General features: G+C 38.4%; 4 protein-coding genes and 1 long non-coding RNA gene across 6 annotated transcripts; 1 reads left to right on the forward strand and 4 right to left on the reverse strand.

Moving 5' to 3' along the window:
* Positions 1–1,221: 1,221 nt before the first annotated feature.
* LOC149729357 (glutathione S-transferase 1-1-like) lies at positions 1,222–9,548 on the reverse strand. Its single transcript, XM_089885972.1, has 4 exons — positions 9,285–9,548; positions 8,993–9,137; positions 8,624–8,759; positions 1,222–1,503 (listed from the first exon to the last, which is right to left on the reverse strand). The coding sequence occupies exons 1-4, from the start codon at positions 9,482–9,484 to the stop codon at positions 1,304–1,306; spliced, it is 681 nt and encodes a 226-aa protein (XP_089742098.1). The 5' UTR covers positions 9,485–9,548; the 3' UTR covers positions 1,222–1,303.
* On the forward strand, positions 1,855–8,101 carry LOC149729358 (uncharacterized). The gene is made up of 2 exons (XM_089885935.1): positions 1,855–2,256; positions 2,317–8,101. Exon 2 carries the CDS (start codon positions 2,445–2,447, stop codon positions 7,929–7,931), a length of 5,487 nt encoding a protein of 1,828 aa, XP_089742061.1. The 5' UTR covers positions 1,855–2,256; positions 2,317–2,444; the 3' UTR covers positions 7,932–8,101.
* Positions 9,549–10,721: 1,173 nt separating the features above from the next.
* Positions 10,722–12,518, reverse strand: LOC149729359 (glutathione S-transferase 1-1-like). The gene is made up of 4 exons (XM_089885933.1): positions 12,245–12,518; positions 11,744–11,888; positions 11,484–11,619; positions 10,722–11,036 (listed from the first exon to the last, which is right to left on the reverse strand). The coding sequence occupies exons 1-4, from the start codon at positions 12,442–12,444 to the stop codon at positions 10,834–10,836; spliced, it is 684 nt and encodes a 227-aa protein (XP_089742059.1). The 5' UTR covers positions 12,445–12,518; the 3' UTR covers positions 10,722–10,833.
* Positions 12,519–15,595: 3,077 nt separating this feature from the next.
* On the reverse strand, positions 15,596–19,946 carry LOC149729360 (uncharacterized). 2 transcript variants are annotated; one of them, XM_089885929.1, is made up of 4 exons: positions 19,790–19,946; positions 17,706–17,817; positions 16,836–16,927; positions 15,596–16,195 (listed from the first exon to the last, which is right to left on the reverse strand). In XM_089885929.1, the coding sequence occupies exons 1-4, from the start codon at positions 19,860–19,862 to the stop codon at positions 15,990–15,992; spliced, it is 483 nt and encodes a 160-aa protein (XP_089742055.1). In that variant the 5' UTR covers positions 19,863–19,946; the 3' UTR covers positions 15,596–15,989. The 2 variants fall into 2 exon arrangements, with proteins under 2 accessions (XP_089742055.1, XP_089742054.1); XM_089885928.1 differs by having other exon boundaries at positions 16,836–16,928; positions 17,698–17,817.
* A 2,028-nt stretch (positions 19,947–21,974) lies between these two features.
* Positions 21,975–22,742, reverse strand: LOC149729361 (uncharacterized). Its single transcript, XR_016385934.1, has 2 exons — positions 22,573–22,742; positions 21,975–22,072 (listed from the first exon to the last, which is right to left on the reverse strand). It is a non-coding gene; the product is annotated as an uncharacterized LOC149729361 (long non-coding RNA).
* Between the last annotated feature and the right edge of the window lie 847 nt (positions 22,743–23,589).

The raw sequence follows: 23,589 nt of genomic DNA on the forward strand, positions 1-23,589 counted from the left end.
CGGATGTACGGCGGGAAAAAATGTTAAGGTACACATTATCCGAATTCCTGTGACGATCGTCGATTTTTGTAGTATGAATCGTGTAATAAGGCGTAGCCTAATGTTCCACTTTAGTCCGGAATTGGCGGTTTGTCGCTGAGTGGAACTTTTGTATCTGGCACTTAGGGCGAACGAAATGCATGAAATATAGTATTACAGTAGGGTGGGGGAAGATGGGACACTTTTAGCACATATTATCCAGATATCCTGATCGTGTTTTAAAAAAATAACAACGGTCTATGACAGTCATGAGGGCATAGTTTCATATTTCTTTGAATGTTTTTTGTTTACTACTAAATGGGACGAGAAAATATAGTTAAAAAGTGTCCCATCTTCCCCCATCTTACTGTAAATATATTTTTACCAGAACAATGTATACTTGGTGTATTAAACACGTTTTGCATCAGCATGGTCTTGGTTAAAACAGAAATTAAATTAGTGTAGTAAAGTTTGCTTACAAACTTACAAAAATGATTTTCCGACGAATATTTTTCCGATGAATATTTTTCATTTTCCGACGAATATTTTTTTCCGATGAATATTTTTCATTTAACTAATAACGCAGGGTACTGTAAAGGAGTTATTACGATTACTATTAGTCATTATGAAGTGTATTTGGTTTGTGTTGCTTGTAAAAGTTATTAGCGTAGTTAATTCACGTAAGTTGTTTACGTTATAGTTAAAAAAATATTCATTAAACAATCTAACAACAGACCGACCGCTGACCGACAGAAGAATTGTTGAACAATACTTGACTTCTAAGAAGGCTAAAACATGGCGACCGTTTGGTGGATATTGCTGTTTATCCACAGACTGATACAGTGACACAGATCAACAGGAAACTAGCTATTATAGAGATCGGTATCCAAAACCATCAAATATTTTGATTTTGGAAACACTGGGAAATATGTGCTTAAGTGTCCCATTTCCCCCACTCTACTATGACATGTAGGCCATTGTTTGCTCTACTACTCGTGTATGACTTTATCTGCCTCATACTCGCAAAGGTTCCAATCCTACACCTTATAGGTATAACTGGAATTGTGTATGGATCTGGTATTATATATATAACATAATGATGAAATTCTAGGCTGTTACACATAGGGATAAGTCACTGGCAAGTTTCAGCTTATTTTATACTGTAGGCGGGCAATGATTAAACAATCAATGCAATACACAATGTAGACTTGTATGTTGTATTTAAAACTTTAAATGTTAGTTACGCGTATATACATTTATTGTTCTTAATCCGGATCCTTCTGCTTTACTGGGCGGCTGCTTTGTTGGCGGCCAATTTATCTTTGTACATCTTAGAAATACCAGCCAATCCTTCCTTGTTCGTCTTGTCGAAGTATGGGAGAGCTCGGACTTTGTTTATCCATGCTTTGACTGCAGGGTAGTTAGTGTAGTCATTGAAATCATGAAGTTCTTCCGCCATTATAAATGATGATGCAGTGAAGAAATCTGAGAAAATAAAAAGATAGTTTTCTTATAAATTGCTACACATTTAATGCATATAGCTTATGCTTTTATGTAGGCGATGTATCAAAGAAACCGTCTTACAGGGTACACAACCTATTCGTTTTATGAATGTAATAAATAAATGAATGTAACTTACTTTATTAGTGACCACTGGGTTGGAGCAATTGCCGTTAAGTGTCTTACCCAAGGATACATACGCCTACATGGGTAGCAACGAGCCTTGAGCCCATTACCCCTTGGCTACAGACATACCCGCTAGCCACGACGCCGGACTGACTTATCCAGCGTTAGCGTACTAGTATAATGTCATATATGAAAGTAATACACTATACTCATTGTTATCGCAAGATATACGTGAATATGTTTAGTTAACTTTAAGTTCGAACCTACTTTGTTACCCGCATTTGATTTACCGTTAATCGTATATAAGTTCAATGAAGCGTGCTGTATTTGCGTTCGTGCGTTTAAGTTTTAGTTTATGTGCCTTTAAGTTTATGTGCTCTAACGTCTAGCCAATCAGCGCCGCCCGCATCACTCGGGTTTGGCTTACTTCCTTGCTTTCTTATACGTCCTTTAGTTGTAGTTGCATTGACTTTAAGTTTAGTATGCACGTTTACAGCCAGCTTTATATATTCGCTTTAAGTTTATCGTTTCACCAATTATTCTTTCCTATTCCAGATGTATAAGTTATTAAATCCAAAATGATGGTATCATATTAATAGCCGCAAACAGTTTGTAAGTACTTTGTTGTTCCTTAACGTTGCGTTATTTAATCGTTTTTATTTTGTTATACAGAAAACCATCCGTTAATAAACAAATCAAAAGGGATGCGTTGTCTAATGCGGCAATAATAAAAGAAATTAACTGTCATAGAAGCTTGGCGGTTATACAGTTTTAAACTGGCATTTAGAAGACCCATCATTATGGATTCAACAAGAAACCAAATCGGAGAAGCTGCATCAAATTCACCAATGCTTGCAGCAAGTTTTACCGACCCTCCTGAAACGGTCGATGAACTGCAATCTAACATAACAGTCCGGACAAAACAGCGTTTGAAAAGGATGTCAAACTCCGACGTCGACGAGCCGTCACACGCAGGCAGTCAACATTCCAACAGTCGCACCAGCCTACCTTCAAAGACCACGCTGGTGAGCACAGAAGAGAAACGCGCTGCTCTAATCGCGCGGGCCGAAACTGAACAACAACTAAACAGATTGGAAGAGTTGCAAATAAAACTGCGCCTCGATTTCGAGGAAGAGGAATTGAGCCGAAAACAACAAATAGAGGCAGAAAACTTCGCACGCCAACGCCGCATGGAGGAGCAAGAGCTTACGTACAGACACCGGAAACGGGAATTGCTCTTAAAGGCAGAAATCGCTGAAACGGCGGCGGAAATGAGCTGCCTGAAAGACAACTCCCACAATTTGGGCGAATCGACGAAGCATCGGGCACCAAACACCTCATCATCCATGTTTGCATGCCCAGCAAAACCAACGCGTCCAATAGCAGTCGAATCCGCTCCACCGCCGGTCGACAACGCCATCCTCACAAGTCTATGTTCCAGGTTACCCGCACAAGAACCACCATCGTTCGAAGGCGATCCATCAGAATATTGCAACTTTATAGACGCGTTCGATACGATAGTCGCCAACAAACTATCCGACGACAAACAAAAGCTGTTCTTTCTCGCCAAATACACTAAAGGTAGTGCCGGTCTCCTGGTTCAAGGATGCCAACACATGCCACGCAATGAAGGATACCAAAGGGCAAGAGATCTACTTCAGCAAACGTTCGGACAAAAATTCCAGATAGCAAGAGCATGTATGGACAAAGTTATTTTCGGACCTACCCTGCGTTTGACAGATAAGCATGGGTTAATCGAGTTCTCCGCAAAACTCACGGCATGCACATGTACATTAGCAGGGATCAACTACCTCCATAAAATGGACAGTATGGACATTATCGAAAAAATACTACGTCGGTTGCCCGCACAATGGCAAACCTCCTGGGAATCCGTGGCCGACGATATATTGTTTACTAAAATGACGGAAATAAGTATAGACCACCTCGCCAGCTTCGTTACGAAGAAAACAAGAGAAGCAACCAACTACATGTACACTCCATCAAGATACGAGAAACGCACTTCCCTTCAACGTACGTCATCTCAATCCCCCAAGTCCTTTGCTACAGAGGTAACTAATACGGAATGCCAGATGTGTCACGCACCACATTTCCTTAATCAGTGCTGGAAATTTCGAAACTTATGCTACAGCGATCGTCTTTCATTCGTCATTGAGAAAATGTTGTGCATAGCTTGCCTACAACGTGGACATACGGCTTCCCACTGTCGACGGATAAACCCTTGCAAAAAACCCGGTTGCACTAAAGCCCATACAACCCTGCTTCATCCTACGCCCGATCTCCACAATGCAGAGCCAGAACGTCCAATACGTCTCGAGAGCCACCATACAACGACGTCCGCCATCAAAGGGCATAAACCAATGAGAGCTCTTCTGCCAATTCTCCCAGTAAAGGTGCGTCACCCGCGTTCCGGTAAAACGATCGTTACGCACGCGTTCCTAGATCCAGGTAGCAATTCATCCTTCATAACCAGTTCGCTTCTTTCCGACCTCGGTATCACTGGACCACCAATCCGGATAAGTACAACCACAATAAACAGAAAACTGCGCAACCAAACCGTCATGTTGATAAAACACTTGGAAATCGCTGATCTCGACGAAAACGTACGTATAACTGTTAACCCTATGTATTCAACCAAAGAACTACCTGTGACGAAGGACGACATGGCACATCAGGACGACATAGCTATGTTCCCGGAATTCAGTTTTATCGATATCCCGAACATAAACGCGGAAGTAACGTTGCTAATTGGAAACGACAATCCGAAAATTCTACAACCAAAACAAGTTGTCGCAAGCGATAAAGACTATTACGCGCTAAGAACGTCAATCGGATGGGTGTTTAACTGCCCCAGCAAACGCCCAACAACAGTAAAAACATTTTCTTTAAAATTGCATACGGAAAATATGTGTTCTCTGTGTGCAGATATACAGGATTGTCATCAAAATGCGAAGCAAGAGCTGTCTAGAACCGATCAACAATTCATGAACCTGGTTAAAAACTCACTACGTCACCTACCGGATGGCCATTACGAGATCGCACCACCTCTCAAAAACGTCGACTTAAAAATGCCACCAAATCGAGCCCAAGCAGAGCAACGAGCCAACAGCCTTAAACGTAAGTTCAACCGAAACCAAACGTTTTTCAGCGACTACAAGACCGCCATCGACGACATGTTGCATAGCGGATATGCAGAGAAAGTTACAATTATTAAGCCGACAGACCGCACAACCTGGTACGTACCACATCATAGAGTTTATCATCCCGAGAAACCAGGGAAGCTTCGAGTGGTATTCGACTGCTCTGCTAAGTTTAAGGGCACATCCTTAAACGATAACCTTCTACCTGGACCCAATCTAACTAATTCCTTGTTTGAGGTCCTTCAACGATTCCGCCAAAACAATATAGCCATAATGGGAGATTTTAAATCAATGTTTCATCAGGTACGAGTCCCGGAGAAGCACAGAGACCTATTTCGTTTTCTCTGGTGGGAAAACGGTGACCTGGACGGACAATTGCTGGACTACAGAATGACGGTCTACCTCTTCGGAACGGTCTGTTCGCCTAGTTGTGCCAACTTCGCTTTGAGGACAACCGCCTCTGACCACGCAGACGAATATCCAGCGGACGTCGCCGAAACGGTACAGAGAAACTTCTATGTAGACGATTGCCTAAAGGCCCTTCCAAACTCTGCAACTGCGATCGACATGGTAAACAACTTACAGCACTTACTATCGAGAGGCGGATTTCGGATCACTAAATGGATTAGTAACTCGCGGGAAGTCATAAACGCTATTCCACACGCTGAACAAACAAGTAGCGTCAAGGGGCTAGATTTAGAAAAGCAAACGCTGCCCGTCGAGAGAGCCCTTGGCCTCCAGTGGAACGTAGAAGGCGATTCCCTTTGTTTTAAAATACGTCTAAAGGACAAACCTTGTACCCGGCGAGGAATCCTATCCATCGTAAATTCAATGTACGATCCTCTAGGCTTTGGCGCCCCGGTCGTCCAACCAGCCAAGGTCCTTCTGCAAACGCTATGCAAGCTGAAGCTACTGTGGGACGAACCAATTCCAATCAAAGCAAGGCTCCGATGGTCGAACTGGTTAGCGGAACTGCGAGGTCTCGCTAACTTCCACATACCCCGTTGCCTAAAGCCAGCAGGATTCGGTAAAATAACGCAGGCCCAACTGCATCATTTTTCAGACGCGTCCACGGAAGCGTACGGTGCCGTCTCGTACATAAGATGCGTGAACAGTAAAGGAGAAGTTCACTGCAGCTTCGGATGCGCAAAGACACGACTGGCCCCAGTTAAGCCGATGACAATACCGCGCCTGGAGCTTACCGCGGCAACCGTCTCCACCACCCTCGATTCCATGCTTCAGCAGAGTCTCGACATATTAACAATGCCGTCGGTGTATTGGACAGATAGTGCGACGGTCCTGCGGTATCTACAAAACGAAACCAAGAGCTTTCATACATACGTGGCAAATCGTATTTCCGTAGTTAAAGACAAAACTAACGTGGATCAATGGAAGTATATTCCTACAAAGCTTAACCCAGCCGACGACCTGTCGCGAGGACTTAACGCGAAGGAGTTCCTTAACAACAAACGATGGTTAACTGGACCAGATTTTCTCTGGAAATCAGAAACGAATTGGCCCGCACAACCAGACTTTCTGAATGTCAGCGAAGAAGACGACGAAGTAAAGAGGTGTCCAATATCCATGGCCTTGCTTACCGCACCCATTAACGAAGATCCGATTCACCACCTTTTCAATAAATACTCTAGCTGGACCAAATTCACAAGAACCATAGCGTGGTTATTGCGACTTAAACGACGGTTACAATCCAATGCAAAGCTAAAACTACCGGCAACAACAGTTCAAGTAAATTCTAAGCCCGTAATAGAAGCAATGACCGTGGAAGAACTGACTATCGCAGAGAATGCAATCTTCCAGGTGCTGCAGAGACAAACGTTCGCCGATGAAATATCGTGCATTGAAAATAACCGACCAATCAAGATGTCGAGCCCATTAAGCAAACTGGACCCCATTCTACGCGAAGGTTTATTGTGCGTCGGAGGAAGAATTGACAAGGCCCCGATTAATTACAATGCTAAGCATCAAATTATTATACCACGAAACTCACACACGGCAAAGTTGCTCATTCAAAACGCACATACAGTATCGGGCCATTCCGGAAGAGAACACGTACTGAGTGTCCTTCGAGAACGATTTTGGATCCTACGAGCAAATTCAAGCGTACGTTCTATCCTGTCCAGATGCTTTATGTGTCGAAAAAGAAGCGGTAAAGCACTTCATCAAAAAATGGCAGACCTACCCACCGATCGCATTACACCAAACAAGCCGGCTTTCTCCTGTGCGGGCGTCGACTACTTCGGACCTTTCTTCGTAAAACAAGGAAGGAGCAGAGTAAAAAGGTACGGCGTCGTATTTACCTGTCTTGCAATCCGAGCGGTACACTTCGAAATAGCCCATACACTAGACACAAACTCGTTTATTCAAGCGCTACGACGTTTCATCTCACGCAGAGGACATGTTACAGAACTAAGGTCTGACAACGGAACAAACCTAGTCGGTGGTGAACGTGAGCTGAAACAATCCATCGAAGAATGGAATCACTACCAAATAAACAATTTTTTATTGCAGAGAAAAATCAAATGGACGTTCAATACACCCACATCATCTCACTCTGGTGGAGTGTGGGAAAGAGTCATTCGAAGCGTTCGAAAAATTTTGTTTTCGCTGGTCAAAGAACAAACAACAACCGACGAAAGTCTTCTGACCCTAATGTGCGAAGCAGAAGCTATTCTAAACAACCGACCAATAACCACCGTATCGGATGATGTCCGTGATGCGGAAGCATTAACACCAAACCATCTCCTGCTACTGAAACCAGGGAAAAGCCTACCACCGGGAGTGTTCAATAAGGATGACACACTCAGTCGAAAGCGATGGAGGCAGACACAATACCTGGCCGATGTGTTCTGGCGCCGATGGCAGAAAGAATATCTACCCCTACTGCAACAACGAGCAAAATGGACCGATGTAAAATCGAACTTAAAACTGGACGATATTGTTTTAATAATCGATCACGGTCAGCCCCGTGGCTCCTGGGTAATCGGTCGCATAATCGCGGTTTTTCCAGACGATCACGGACTAGTTCGATCCGCTCGCGTCAAAACACAACATTCTACTCTAGAGAGACCAATAACAAAGTTGTGTTTGTTATCTACTGATCTCGTATAAACTTTCCTTCTCCTTTATGATGCATGCTGTTTCCTTGCGATATTTCGATTAAGCTTATGACCTTAATGGGGCGGGTGTGTTATCGCAAGATATACGTGAATATGTTTAGTTAACTTTAAGTTCGAACCTACTTTGTTACCCGCATTTGATTTACCGTTAATCGTATATAAGTTCAATGAAGCGTGCTGTATTTGCGTTCGTGCGTTTAAGTTTTAGTTTATGTGCCTTTAAGTTTATGTGCTCTAACGTCTAGCCAATCAGCGCCGCCCGCATCACTCGGGTTTGGCTTACTTCCTTGCTTTCTTATACGTCCTTTAGTTGTAGTTGCATTGACTTTAAGTTTAGTATGCACGTTTACAGCCAGCTTTATATATTCGCTTTAAGTTTATCGTTTCACCAATTATTCTTTCCTATTCCAGATGTATAAGTTATTAAATCCAAAATGATGGTATCATATTAATAGCCGCAAACAGTTTGTAAGTACTTTGTTGTTCCTTAACGTTGCGTTATTTAATCGTTTTTATTTTGTTATACAGAAAACCATCCGTTAATAAACAAATCAAAAGGGATGCGTTGTCTAATGCGGCAATAATAAAAGAAATTAACTGTCATAGAAGCTTGGCGGTTATACTCATTATACCATATACAGCAATTGCAAAGCTAGGTTGTTTTTTTACTACAAAGTACTTTACCTGCAATCGTTAGGTGTTCACCGGCCACGTAGTTATTGGATCCCAAAAATGTGTTTGTTAACGCAAGTGCTTTGTGCAACTCCGTCACTTTATCTTCGTTAACAACCGCACTACCAAATAAAACTCCTCCAATATTCTAAAAGATTTTGGGAATGTAATTACACGTTTATGTTGTTGTAAATACACCCAATGACATAGTAATATAGACTGTGTTATTTACCTATATTGCTACACTTTCATTTAAAAATCAATTGTAATGGCTTCATTAATTAGTCTTGTTAGATTAGTGCCAAAAACCTTGCTTCTTGCAAAATTAAAGTTTATGTGGTTAACTTAAATACAAGCCAATAGCTTATATTAAGCTCTTACCAAGTACCCGACGACCATATCGTTAATGTTCTCGCTTGCGTACAACAGTTGGTCGACAACGCCTCTCGCTTGTGGGCAGGTTGGATAAAGTTTGTTCTCACTAGCCTTCTCGTATTTGTTGCACAAGTAGCAAGCAATTGCTCGGCTGCGTGTAAAACAATAGCGTTACCGTAGAAATAGTATTAGTTTCGTTCTGTTGCAATACAAAAACACTTGCCACCCAAAAAATATGTTTAAAAAACAGAATAAAACCATGTCCCATCCTACCCCACCCTACTATATGTCGTAATACCTTTCAGAAATTACGTATTCTCCGTCTTGCAGAGCTGGAACTTTACCCCTCGGGTTTACAGCCAAGTATTCTGGTTGCTTCTGTTCCCCTTTCATTATATTTACTGGCTTAATTTCGTGATCCAGTCCCAAAGCATTTATTACCATCAGCGCGTTTCTTGATGGTGGACTCGCGGGCATAAAATATAACTTGAGAACCATTTTGAAAGTTTTCTGATTGAATAATTAAAATAAATTTCAAAAATCTGTAAAAAAACACAAGTTACTACATGGTAGTTACACTAAGTTGCAAAACTTTATTTTTCTTCCCATAACAACATTTGCGTACTTTGCCCTATTCTTCAGACCGTGTCTGCTAAAACATACTTTTCACATTCGAATCGATGAATGAGCTACTACTACCTTGCGCGCTGTACTTTTAAATAGGCTCGTTGGCGCTGTAAGGAGAGAGAGAGACTGGTTTCTTTATTATTGCCCTACGTGATAAAATCAAGGACCGAAAACGTCTAGTCATTGCCAGAAACGAAAATGCCTAGTCATTGCCGCGCAACATACGTGGCGTAAAATATTTACCGTTAGTTTGTATATGATTAGCAAATACAAAATAAGGCTCGTTACTTTCAGTGCAAATATGATAGCATTGTTATGAACGTTAACATTTTAAACCCTTCACTTAAAACATCGTACTATACTATGGGCCCAACGACAAGTGTACTGATTTTAAATATTTATTTGTCCCGAATATGTAAGGTAAAAATTATCATTGATTTAAGTGTACATACTGGTATTACACATCTGACTGGGTATACTAACGACGTTCTCTATTATCTTGGCGTATATCACATTTAACCCAAAGTCAAACAACTTTTGCATTTATATACCTTGCTTTATCTTGATTTGAGATGGAAAAATTGCGAGCCGAAGTAACTGAAGTATTCAGTTCCTTCACTGGTGAAGCGTTTGTGTCGTGTTACACAGTTACATGAATCGAAACGGTGAGCTAAATAAAGAGAGAGAACGACGCTCTCTTCGTTATCAGCGACCCGTGTCATCGAAGTCTGATAGAATCGCTGCGTCATGCCCTTTAAATTGCTTTAAATTCTTCTAGTCACGCAACCTTATTGAACGCTTTCACAATGGAATGTAAACAGAATTCGAATGGAATCAGGACAGATGTTAATGCAAACAAACATACCGATGTAGTTAATGTTGGAACAATCCGAGTTCGTCGCAAATGTGTTTTTCACGTCTTTTAAAATACAACGGAAACTAATAACTGCCACTGCAATGAAAGCAGTTTAGAGGCATGTTTGGTAGTATACCTGGATCACCCTTTTTATTTTCAACCTACGTACGTGTAACCTTTCAAATTTAAATTCTGACCGGAAAAAGTTTTTGTTTTTTTCGTCGAACATGCGCGTTATCAATCACACATAAATGATTTATTAATTTATAGATTTTATTTATTAGTTTTACTACAAATACACGTACAAGTCGTTACAATGTGATTACATATACACTATGTGTAAAAACATTTAGACTGGAGGTGTCTACTTCGCTTCTGCTGCCGCTTTGTTCTTCGCAAGACCATCCCTGTATATTTGACTGAAAATCTTCGATCCTTCATCATTGGTCTTGCTGAAGTATTCCAAGGCCTTCACTCTGGCCAACCAAGCTTTCAGCTTTGGATATTCGGAGAAATCAAAGTCGAGTCCAACTTCCAAAAGCAGGAAAATAGCGCAACCAAAGAAATCTAGAAGTAGCAAAGAAATTATTTTTTAATAAATGTATATATATATATATATATAGAACCATGAAAATAGAAGAAACCGTAGTACAGCATTTGGTTTTTAAAATCGAAACACGGTAAATAGGAATATCACATCCGAATCGGTAGGAGTCGCGAGGAAATACGATTATATATTTTGGTAAAGATATTTTTTTACTCATTGGTCAATAAATAAAAAAACTGCCTATCTTACCCCAGCTTATACTAGATATGATAAAGGTCAAAATACTGTTTTCATTTTATAACTGAAGGTTGCATAGACGATGCATATACTTGGTTATCTGTCAGTGGCTGAATATATCTTTCCAGAAGTTGCAAAAATACCACAGGGTCGCATTGTTTTAATACATGTACATTGCAGTATTCCACATCACAGTATTCGCCTACGCAGCTATGAGCCATTCAAATTACCTGCTAAAGTGACGTGATCCGATGCCAAAAACTTCTTGTCTCCCAAAAAGGTTTCAGCCAGACGAATAGATTTTTTCCACTCATCTAACTTTTCATGTGCGATCAGAGTGTTACCAAAAACCACACCTGGAACATTCTGAAAACGTAAACATTTACTTAAATAGAGAAAAGTATTTGCTGGTTTAACAAGTTGGGATAGTTTTGGCGAAACGACTCCTGTTCCACATACTTCTTGAAAGGCATGAGAATCTTATACTTACCATGTATGATAATCCAACATCATATATGTTCTCAAAGGCGTACAACAACTGATCTACTTTGCCTCTTGCTTGTGGGCAGGTGGGGTAAAGCCTGTTCTCGCTGTCTTTCTCGTATTTGTTGCACAAGTAGCAAGCAATGGCAGCGCTGTTAATACAATATACGTTATGTATAAGGCACGTAGTAAGGGGAGATGGAACATGTTTTCATTTTATATATTCTCTTTTTTTTTGATAGTGTAAAGAATGTTTTTAGATAATTATGAAACCAAATTTTTACAACTCCAATACACCGCTGTTAACTGTTTGACCTGAAAATACCCGCGCCCTGAAAATAGCCTTGGAGGTTGTTAAAAACGAGATCATGAAATATAAATTTTAGATGCTAATTGTAACCTATATTACCTCATAGTCTATACATACATATGCTACTCACATATAGATAAAAGCAGGAAATCGAACAATTATATTAAAGGAGACCATCACAACATCCCCAGACATTACCTTTCCGATATCTTGTACTCTCCATCATAAAGAGCTGGAACTTTACCTCTTGGGTTAATAGCAAGATAATCAGGTTCCAAATGAGCGCCAACGAAGATATTAACTTCTACTATCTCATATTCAAGCCCCAGAGCGTTCAACGTCATTAAAACTGATCTGCAAGGTGGACTCGGTGGGCTGAAGTATAACTTGATGACCATTGTGTTGTTTTAAGAAGTATGCTAGTATGGTGCACTGATAGTATATATAGTTGTCTGTAAACAATTAATAAAATAAAACATTATAACTCTACGTAACTAGAAACAAACAAACTGGCAACAAACCATATTTTTTGCAACGCATACGCGGCATATTTATAAATGCCGATATTCCATCAACAACGCTGTGAACTATTACAAGCTGTCCAACGGCCCGATATTTAAACCGTTACCGAGCGGGTCAATTAGGTTCATTATGTAACCTGCAATTTTACGTTTTATACTTTTTTGCTAAATTATGTCTGTAGGCTTTTTGTCTACGTAAGCATGACTAGAAAGAAATTAAGTTATTTTTAAATTCCCCGTGACTCAAAAATTTCCGCAACGAACAAAATATGTACCACGTTACAGGTAATACGGATATATATAGCCATGGCCTAGAGATATCTGTAGTAGGCCGTGATATAGCGTTTGATGCTGACACCAATTAATCTGACTGTTTCTCCTACGCCAGATAATTATCTCATAGTACAATCCAATAGCCAATTATAATTTGGCCACATCTTATCATGTATGAGGAATTAAGGCCCCACAGCATGACATGGCGAACTAAAACACCTGAGATAAAGACCATATATAGTTTGGACCATCATGTATGGTAATATAAAATATTTAGTACTGTATACTATCTAACTCCCTTTTGTTTTCGCATTAGCGTTTGCATGATTATAAACCAGTGATATATCGTATACGCAATATGGCCGCTATATACTTAAATCCACGTCACACCCGTCACTTTATTTCGCTCAACTGTTAAGGTTCGTTTAACTAGTGTGTGGCGGTGAGGCGTTATGGCAATATCACCCGACCGTACCACTGGGTAGCTGTGTTACGCATGCACGCTTGAAGAAACCTTTGTGTATGTTGCGAATTAGTTTGTTCTTACAATACGTATACCATTGGTAATGTACATTATAAGTGGAAATATAGTAATGTAGGGTAAGATGGGACACCTTTAGAACATAATATCCAAGTATCGTAATCATGTTTTAAACAATTAACAACGGGCCATGGAAGTCGCGAGGATATGATGGTTTTATAATTCTTTAACTGTTCTTTTTTTTACCGCGAAATGGGACGAGAAAGTATAATAAAAAATCCCGTCTTTCCCCACTTTACGGTATAGACTTTTTCCCAGTTAAACATATGTCGTCGTATGCATGGGAGCTGCGGTGCATTAGCAAGTTGAATGCGGGTACATGTTACAGTAAAAAGAACGAATCTGCAATTACAAAGTTCAATCCCTATTACTCGTAAGCAGGCTCGGTTTGCATGATACCCAAACGTGGACTAACGACTGTCGTTGGTCACCCACGAGGATAAGTAAATGCAATTATTTATTTATAACATTATTAATTCATGCAACGCGATTTGTAAAATGTCAACGGTTTGAATAAGTGAAGATATTAAAGGATTACAGACGAAGCAGAAATAATAACCGGTCACTTTCTACGTAACACGTACATTCCACCGTCTTTGGGAACATTGCTGAATCATTGTATGAAAAGCGCAAGTCATTCCCATGACGTAACAATAAACCATCGGAGGTAATCAAAGTAGAAATAGTTTCCTGGATTGCTGTGAAATTACTAATGTGGTTTATGAGGTTTTGTGGGCTATGGTTAAAGTCTGTTGCCTATTTAAGAAAATGTTCCTAAATACGCCAATAGACACGCGCTTGGTGATGGTAAATCAAATTAGTCCGTTTAACGAGGTAGCTTGGCAATGGTAATAAAGTAGACTTTATATTAACCCATCAACTGCTATATAGCGACTCCAGTCGCCGTCGGGCCACACGTCACCTTACCGGCGATTCTGCGGTCATTTCTCCTATTTATTATGGATGATTGAATGTGTGTGTGATAAATGAAATTTATCCTCGCGTGGCCAGAAAACGACAGTCGAAACACGGGTTTTCTGTTTCACACATCTCGTGCCAGCTTACAAATTACCAAGTATGTTACGTCGCATAGTTCCACTTTTTAACACAGCAAGACGTATTATCAAAACACTTTAAAGTTAAAAAAGCGTCAAGATTACAAATACGTGAATACTGCATCGTTTGCATCATTAAATTAAACTTAAAATTAGGCAGTATGTTGGATGCATTCCGCGCTTGTCCAACATACATGGTAACGTTCGTAATAATCGTAATTACAAACGTTTTTGACGGCGTGTGGCGCTGGAGTAATCATTATTCCCATGTTCGTGGCTTCAACATGCGACACAGTTAGCTTGTCGATGTTCCCACGCACTGATTGTTTGTATGAGGTTTAGTTAACTTATATTCTTGAACAACGTGGTCTTGAAGTATGTATACTGTACAACTGCTGCACGATCAGGAATTGAGGACTTCAATTGTTTTAGTCATACACAACCACGTTGCTTTTAATATATAGGCCTTTCCTAATAAAAATATTAAACTAAACTGTATTGCTTAGTTTGGAGTTACAAGCTATACTGTGTACTGCAACCATGGAATATATGATGATTACTTTCTTTGGTAAGTGGTGTGATAATTAGATGTTGATGGTTAGATTAAATTGTATTGGGCAAGCAATAGTATTGTAGTGGAATGTGTATACTTGTAAAGTTATATTTACGACTGTGTAAGAAGCGTTATCGCGTTGTGTATCGGTCGCGCCTTTAATATATATCTGCGGTCGGTGTAAGACTACGTTAAGCTTGTGTAGCGTCTGTTAAAAGCGTTTTTCTGTGTTTATTTCTAAATACGCGCGTATTAGATTTCCTATTGACTCATGTACGTGTCTTGGTTTATTTCAGTTTTTGTAGATGTGTATTTTAAAGCATTTTTACGACGAGAAAGATAGTTCGATTTTGTCGCACACGCAGCCCAATGGCTGTAGAATTTAATTTTTACCTACTGTATATTTATATATACCACCATCATCTGGCACGATTTATGTAAAATACATGTTAGTGTTAGCCATATTTGGACCTTCTTACCTGGAAACCCAGTCGGCTATGTTAGCAAAGTAGCCTGTAAGGTTTAGTTCTGAGTATAGTCACGGCCAGTCCATTTCTTTCGTCGCATACACGCCTGGTTTTGTTTGGATGATATCAAACATCCGTGTCTTTTTTGCAATATTTTATGTTTACGCTTGTGATTGGACAATACAATGTACATTGAAGAAATATATGCATTGAAAGCAGTATCTTGCATATATGGTAACATTTACATAAACATCATACACATATATATAGTATAAGAAGGATTTCATGAAAATCATGTATGAGAGCGTATAAACAAGTTTTATACAAAAGCAAAGCTGAATTTCAAGGAGAACCCACGCTAACGCAGCTTAAAAAAGGGGAATAAATATTTAAATTAATCGGTACGGCAGTTCTGTAGTTGCGAGACATTGTAAACCCAGACACAATATGTTTAACTGCTTCGACATCCGAAGTAACCTATCGTTCCGAAGGTTTTCGCTAGAAAAAGGCAAATGTGTAGAAAAAATGATAATTCACGTTGATTGTTGCTTTGAACATTCTCCAGTTTCTTCCCGGCTTGGTGGCGTATATGCAGGCAGAGGGTAGAGTTTAAAATATTCCGGGGGTTCCGGTTCGCTGGCTTTTCTTCGTGATATCCGCGAGAGGGTGCTATAGTGCGGTGGCAGGTCAGGATCTATTCCATCATTTACGGAACTACTTCTTCTCGCTGACGAATGACCTGTCAGTTATACGGAGTATTTACAGACTAGTATCGCATTGTTAGATACTGGTACGTCGGCTTTAAACACATATAGGCGTTAATTTTATGGTAATTTGATGATTGTTATATTATGCCTATCCAGTTAAATGGCACAATCTATTTTATGTGTTTACCTGGAAAACACATTTTTTTTTAAATTCTATTATTTCCCGGTAAGTTTCCCCCAAACATAAGAGGCCATGCATGGGATACAATTGCATTTTTAAACCGGTTCGGTTGAAAAACAGTCTTTTGAAGCGACTTCAGAACTTAATATGAGCGTTTTTTAAATTCCGTACTGTTACAGTACATTAGCTTTGTGGTATATATATCCATTGTGTTTTCAATAAATCAATCTGACTCTATATTACTGTATATCATGAAGTACGATAGAATGGGGAAGATGGGACACCTTTTTATTCTGTTTTCCCGTCCCATTTAGTAGTAAACAAACAAAACTTAAAGAATTATAAAACCGTATCCTCATGACACTTATAGACCGTTGTTAATTGTTTAAAACACGATCAGGACATTTGGATATTATGTACCGAAAGTGTCCCGTCATATTCACAGTACTATACTCAGTATACTGTATTATGTTAATGTACAATGGCTTTACCTCTCCGTAACTTTTTGTAGCACGTTAGAAAAACAGCAACAAGTATGATCACCAGCATAACGGCTGCTGTAACACCTCCGATCTTTACAACCCTGTAATCCAGAACTCGATGTGAAAATGTTAATGTTTTGTGTTAGGTGTTGAATATACCAAAAATAAACGTTTAGATTAAGATAAAACGTTATGTGATTATATTACGAACAATCTCTATACATGAATAAAGATGCTTGAATGTAATATAAAGGTACCACCGAAGTTACACCAAAACAACTTATGCAAATCGGGTGAAATCAAATCGTTTTTTTTTTCGGTTTAACATAGTTACAGCAGAAAACATATAGTTCCAACAGCTTTTGTGTTTTACTTATATATGGAGAAAGATCAGTTTACGGTCACCTCGCATTTTTTTCGTTTATTTTATAACTTAGTTTTCAATTCGAACTTTCAAAGTTTAAAAACCAGTGCCAACGACTGTATGTATAATATATTGAGTATCTAAAAAATCCACCGTTTGTTATATAGTAGGACGGGGGAAGATGGGACACATTTTTGTTCTATTTTCTCGACCCTTTTGGTAGTAAATAAAGGAACATTCAAACAATTATAAAACCGTCCTAACGACCTCCATAGACCGTTGTTAACTGTTTAAAACACGATAAGGATATTAATATGTGCTAAATGTGTCATATCTTCCCCACCCTACTATACATGCATTTTAATCACCGGTGCGTTATATTATAACACATTGGCGTGAAACTTGGTAAAAATCAATTCAAATAAATAGCGAACTATAAAAACATGATGCAGTCTTTGTTCGTTTAATTAATGTGTCAAAACCCCTTTGTTGTTAGTTTATTACCTATAACGTACCATGATGTTTCATCAATTGCACAACAATATCTTTGTATGCTTGCTCTTCCATGTTGGCAGCAATGGTTCATATCTTCATGACATTCTCCTTGCTCCTTGTTGCATGTAATACCTGTGGTAAAAAAACTCCGTTTTAAAACTTCATGCAAATTCTGTGGTTTAAATCTTCCGTCTTGCTGTTTTAAGCGTTTTAAGCGCTTCATGGTTTTGCGCGTTATTTTAAACAGTTTTTTCAAACTTGGTTTAGAATAGGGGATAATAACCCCAAATAAATTGTCTTGCAATTTGTTACTGGAGCCTTGCTTTAATCCAATATGTTTATTGTGTCAGTTATAAATGTTTAATTTACTGAGGGGTAAGATGAAAACCGTTAGCAGATAATATCTCACTTTTCCGAGTCGTATTTAAACAATAACCCAACACTTTTTTGGGACGTGAGGTGGTTAATACAATTCTTTAAATACTCTTTGTTTGCTTTCAAATGGATCGATATAAAAGGAAGGAAAAAAGGACTATATACCACCAACCTACTGTAATAATCCCATAATATTTCGTTCTTGAGTCACTTACAAATCCTACAGCAGCCCTTGTCAAAAGCCCCTATTCAAAATCTCAACGATAGTATTTGCTTATTTTCTGCGATAATAAAAATGACACAATGGAATTAAAATCAAAGAAGCGACGATAAAAGACCGATCGTTAACCTACACGAGGGATGTAAAATAAAAACGACAATGACAAGCAGAAAATTAAATTGTTCTCTTCTGTTCAAATATTTTAAATTGTACATTTTATTGAGTTGGTTATTTAGTTTTAAGACGACAATTGACCAGTTGTTGATTTAGTGTTTATATTTAATGGCCCTGTTTTTGTGTCTTGATATCTGGTTTGTACGTGGTCGTTAAACATCATTCAAGCAAAACCCGTGTGTTTTTAGCTGAACTGTACTTCGTGTGTCGCCAGGCTTATCTTAAATGTTGTTTCAACAAGACACGTCTGGTAGCGAACGGTTAAGAAGCATATATAACCAAATGACATAACTAAAGCATTTTCCAAACTTTTATACCTATCGAAGTATTCATTACCAATGTGATAAGTACATTCTTTATACAAGATTGTCGCATGTTGCACATTAGAGACATAATTTACGACTGTAATATGATACACTATATCTAAAGGGGTTGGGAAAGATGGGGCACATTTTCATTATAATTTCTTTACCATTGCTAGTAAGCACAGAACATTCAAATAATTATAAAACCCTATCCTCACGACTCCCATAAACCGTTAGTAATTGTTTAAAACGCGATTAAAATATCGTGAGATTATGTGCTATACTGCTATATAAGGGTGTTCCATCTTACCCCACCCCACTCTATATGTAAATAACCTAATCACTCTGTATGTCATGCTATATAAACATTGTTGTCGGTTAAAATATGCACCGCGTTCAAATAAATGCGCATAGTTGACCGTTTTATAAGATGCCTTAAATACTAATTGAAACGAATGACTCTTTTAATTGGGAGAAAAATGTGTATAATGACTACGTAGGTTTGCCAATCCTTTGCATTGAGAGGCAAGCATATGAATAACTCTTGTGTTATATCTCCGAAGAAAAATATACGTTCACTTTGCTTTAACAAGCTTTGCTTAGTCATTCAAGGCTTTCGATTCCACAAATATATAGTAGAGAGGGAACAGGTGGGACAACTTGTCATTCTATTTTCTCGCCCCACTTGGTAGTAAACAAAGAACATTCAAAGATTTATTAAACCGTATCCTCATGACTTCCATATAGACTGTTGTTAATTGTTTAAAATACGATCTAAATATTTGGATATTTTGTGCTAAAGAAGTCCCGTCTTCCCCCACCCTACTATAGATCATTCCATATGTTAACATACACAAAAAAATACGTATGTTCTTTATTATATATCGAAACCTATATAACTACTGGGTTCGTGCTTAACTGCAAATATGTTAGCTTTCACGTAGCCTCAAGCCATGACGTATCTTATAATTCTCCTGATGTTATATTATAATGTTTATGGCAAAGTTAACATTGTTTACAAAAATCTCACCTTTGACCCAGTTTATTTGAAGCGTCACTGTAAAAAGGAGAAACCACTTCGGTCGTATTAAAATCATTATCATTATTTATTTACTCAGAAATAATCTGCGTTTTAAAAACATAGTAACTGTTACAATCCTCCAAAAGCCTAAAATTATATGTTTCAATTCAAAAATACCAAAAAGCCATGTTGTTTACACATATTTAAAAAAGCTGTTACTGTAAAAGCAGATGCTGAAGTTCATAAAAAATACAGTACGATCCAGACTCTGCAAAACTACACATGACGTTTGTAAATCAAATCTACATTCTCTGCAATAAGTCATATATGTCTTATTACTGTGGCTATTGAACGACGCGTCACGATCATATCACACATTGTTTCGTAACAATAGCAGCGAAAACTCGAAAAATGGGATTTTTGATCTAAACTCAACAATACCTACATAAAAAACGACTTGATTTACTGTTTAGTTTGCTAGGAGTATTAATACATAATTTTAGTCCTAATGTAACTGCTTACTTACCCGGCTAAAACTGCTGTAAAATATACTATATAATTTTAATTTGAATCACGAGCCCACAGCAATTAAGTCTATATGCATAACCTTGGTGTGGAGTTCACATACGATAAATGGGCCTTTCTGTATTCACAGTAGTAGACTATAAGCATAACCAGAGATCGAACTACACTATCTCTCTTTCATCGTCCCCTTTTGTCGTAGCTATAAGCGATTCAAACCGACCCTCGTTCTAACTGACTGAGCCCTAAGATTATGAGCGTTAACACCAGCTTCACCCACGCAATTCTAACTCTTACTCGTTACTAGTTTTAGTCTTTTCATTTACCGAAAATGCTACGAAACTATTTTCGCGAAGTTAACATTTTTGTAAATTCGCTGACGCCAACAAAATATCAAGAGCAAGAATTAGTTGTTTGTTGTTTCCTGTCTTTACGCTTTATTGGCGAAGTGAAAAAAAAACGTATTTTAACCCAACCACCCAAGCGTAGTAACAAGGTATACAAGTCTCTCTTTGTTCGCCGTCTAGCGATTGAATTGTTTGAAATTTAATGGCCACAAGAGGTCAGCTAAGATCTACCGTTTTCGATACGAATTAAACAAGATATTTAATCTTTGTTAGTTTGGTGCAATTGTTAATGAGTTTATCTGACTCGTAAAACTGTGAGATAAAAATTAGAAATAGGAGGGTGGGAAAGATGGGACACCTTTTTATTCAATGTAAACAAGGAACATTCAAAAAATTTTAAAACCGTATATCCCTTCGACTTCCACTGACTGTTGTTAATTGTTTAAAACACGTTTAGGATATTTAAATATTATGTGGTAGGTTTCCCATCTTTCCTCCATAGTACTATATACAGAAGGGTTAGGAAGATGGGACAGTATGTCGGACGAGACTTTTTTTTAATTTTCCTTTCACGGACCCCTATTTAATGAAAATCAGGAAAATAAGGGTTACAGAATTATTCGAAAAAACATGCGAAATAGTAAGGTGCAAATTTTGAATGTTTGCTAAAACATGGTAAAGCCGGTAAAACTTTTTAGTTTGCTGGTTGGAACGGTTGAACTAGTCTCATAGCTTCATAAAATAATCAAATAACTTATTAATCAGAATTAACAATGATTTTAAAGGTATATAAACTATCCACAACTCCTTGTGGGTTTTATTATGTTTTTTTTGGTTTGTTGTCAAAATAAAGAAATGGTGGTTTTAATTCGTGGTATTACCCCAAAACCGCCAACTATTTTGATTTGGAAATATTGGGCAATTTGTGCTTAAGTGTGCCATCTTCACCCACTATATTATATACATAATACTTTAAACTATGATGATACCTGAACTTTTAATATTATAAGTACGTCATACCCTAAGGGGTGCCTTTAGCACATAATATCCAACTATAAGCAAAGATCTTGCGATAGTGTGCGTTTATAGGAGATTATGTGTTATTTTTATCTTACATCCAACTTCCTTTGCACCTGTTGCTGTCTCACTCCAAGTACCGGTGACGTAATATGTTTGTTCCCATTAGTATATTTGCGCATGCGCAGTAGCGCCCAGTATAAATATATCAATCGGAACGAATATATTACGACACTGGTCAGCGATACAAACTTTTAAAACAACAACTGTTTATACAAAATAATTCAACATTTTGATCATAACATTGCTTATGATGTTTATTCGTATAGCAATATTTTGCACTTGAATTATTCATCGAAGAAATCAGCAAGATTTGCATCAATTTGTTCTTGCATCAAATCTTTAGCTGAAACCGCATGTTGCATACATTAGTCGGTGTCATGGTGGTTTTAGGTCTGTTACACCCGAGATTAATGGTTCGAGGTTTGATGTTGCCACGGTTAAGCACGAGGTGTATGAAACACGGTAAATAAGTTACATTCATACATTCATGCTTGAACCCAGATATAAGAGATACTATAAATGTCAAAAATAGATTTATTCGTTACTCTAAAAGAGCGTTGTTAAAACACGATTAGAAAATATGAGTTTTATAAGTGTACTTCAGTGTCTTAAAACATGGTATTTACGATTGTTATAATAAGTGGCAAAGCAGCATTCGCCGACGTATCGTGCCGTTGTTACTGACTGTTGTGCAGTGTCGTGTATTAAACAATTCAGAACTTCGGTGGCTCGTGAGCTTGTGAGTTAAGCTATTCAGACAGAGGACGACAGGTCCACCCCTGTTAATCGCATTGAGTGCTGCAAACCCACTCACGAAAATTGCAAATAACAACTATAGCTTACCGATTTGCATTTGGTCCCATGACCATCTGCTTGGCGCTCCTATTGGATCGGCTGCTGACGAAGTATCAGTGAGAACGAGGAGTCCGATGACAAGCAAGAGGAGAAGCGCTGACTTGGTCCTTAAGCACATAATGCAATATTCCAAAACTTTATCTGAATAAAAAGAGATGATTTCGTACCAGAACTCGCCGCCTTATATTACAAACGTATAGTGATTATTACACGCCTGAACTTTTTCTAATCGCTTTGATTTAAAGGGAAAAATGTCTGTTGTTTTACTGTATATACGCAGCTCCAGGAAAATTGGCTTTGGTTTCCTACATTGAAACAGCTGTCTTTGATCAAAGGGTTGTTTTGTATAGTCACGTCAGTTATAATTTTCGATTAGTATTCGTATCATTAAAACGTATGGTATAGGGTGGTGGAAGATGGGAAGATTTTTCATTCTGTGTTTGTCTTCTCATTTGGTAAACAAAGAACATTTAAAAATTTTTAAACCGTATTTTCGCGACTCTCGCGGACCGTTGTTAATTGTTTAAAAAACGATCAGGGTATTTGAATATTAGTGCTGTGCTAAATGTGTCCCATCTTCCCCCACTCTGCTATACCAGTCTTTGTGTTTAAGTTATTAGGTAAGGTATGTAACGACAATTACTCCAACCCAATGGTGGTTGTACAAATTCCCATTCACACAAATAATATTTACCCATCGACAATCAAGGAAATGAACATATCTTGATGCAGCGCAACGTCGTATTAGTAGGATTGTTCAGAAAATGTCGCAGACTAAACTAAAATCCGCATTGCAAATGTTGTATTGCAGCAGCAGTACATGGACGAAACAACTTGATTCAACTGCGGTTTTACTGAAACGATTACGCATCGTCTGGGTTTGATTCAATTACTTCCCGTGGTGTTTCTGACTAAATATTTGGTGATTTTCCACTTTATGAGACCTAAACAACTGTGTGTGTGTTACTTTTTTGTTTATTACCGAGAGGGACCAGACAATAAAGT

The sequence above is a fragment of the Ciona robusta genome, chromosome 10 (genome assembly GCF_009617815.1).
Source record: "Ciona robusta chromosome 10, ASM961781v2".
Lineage (NCBI taxonomy): Eukaryota > Metazoa > Chordata > Ascidiacea > Phlebobranchia > Cionidae > Ciona > Ciona robusta.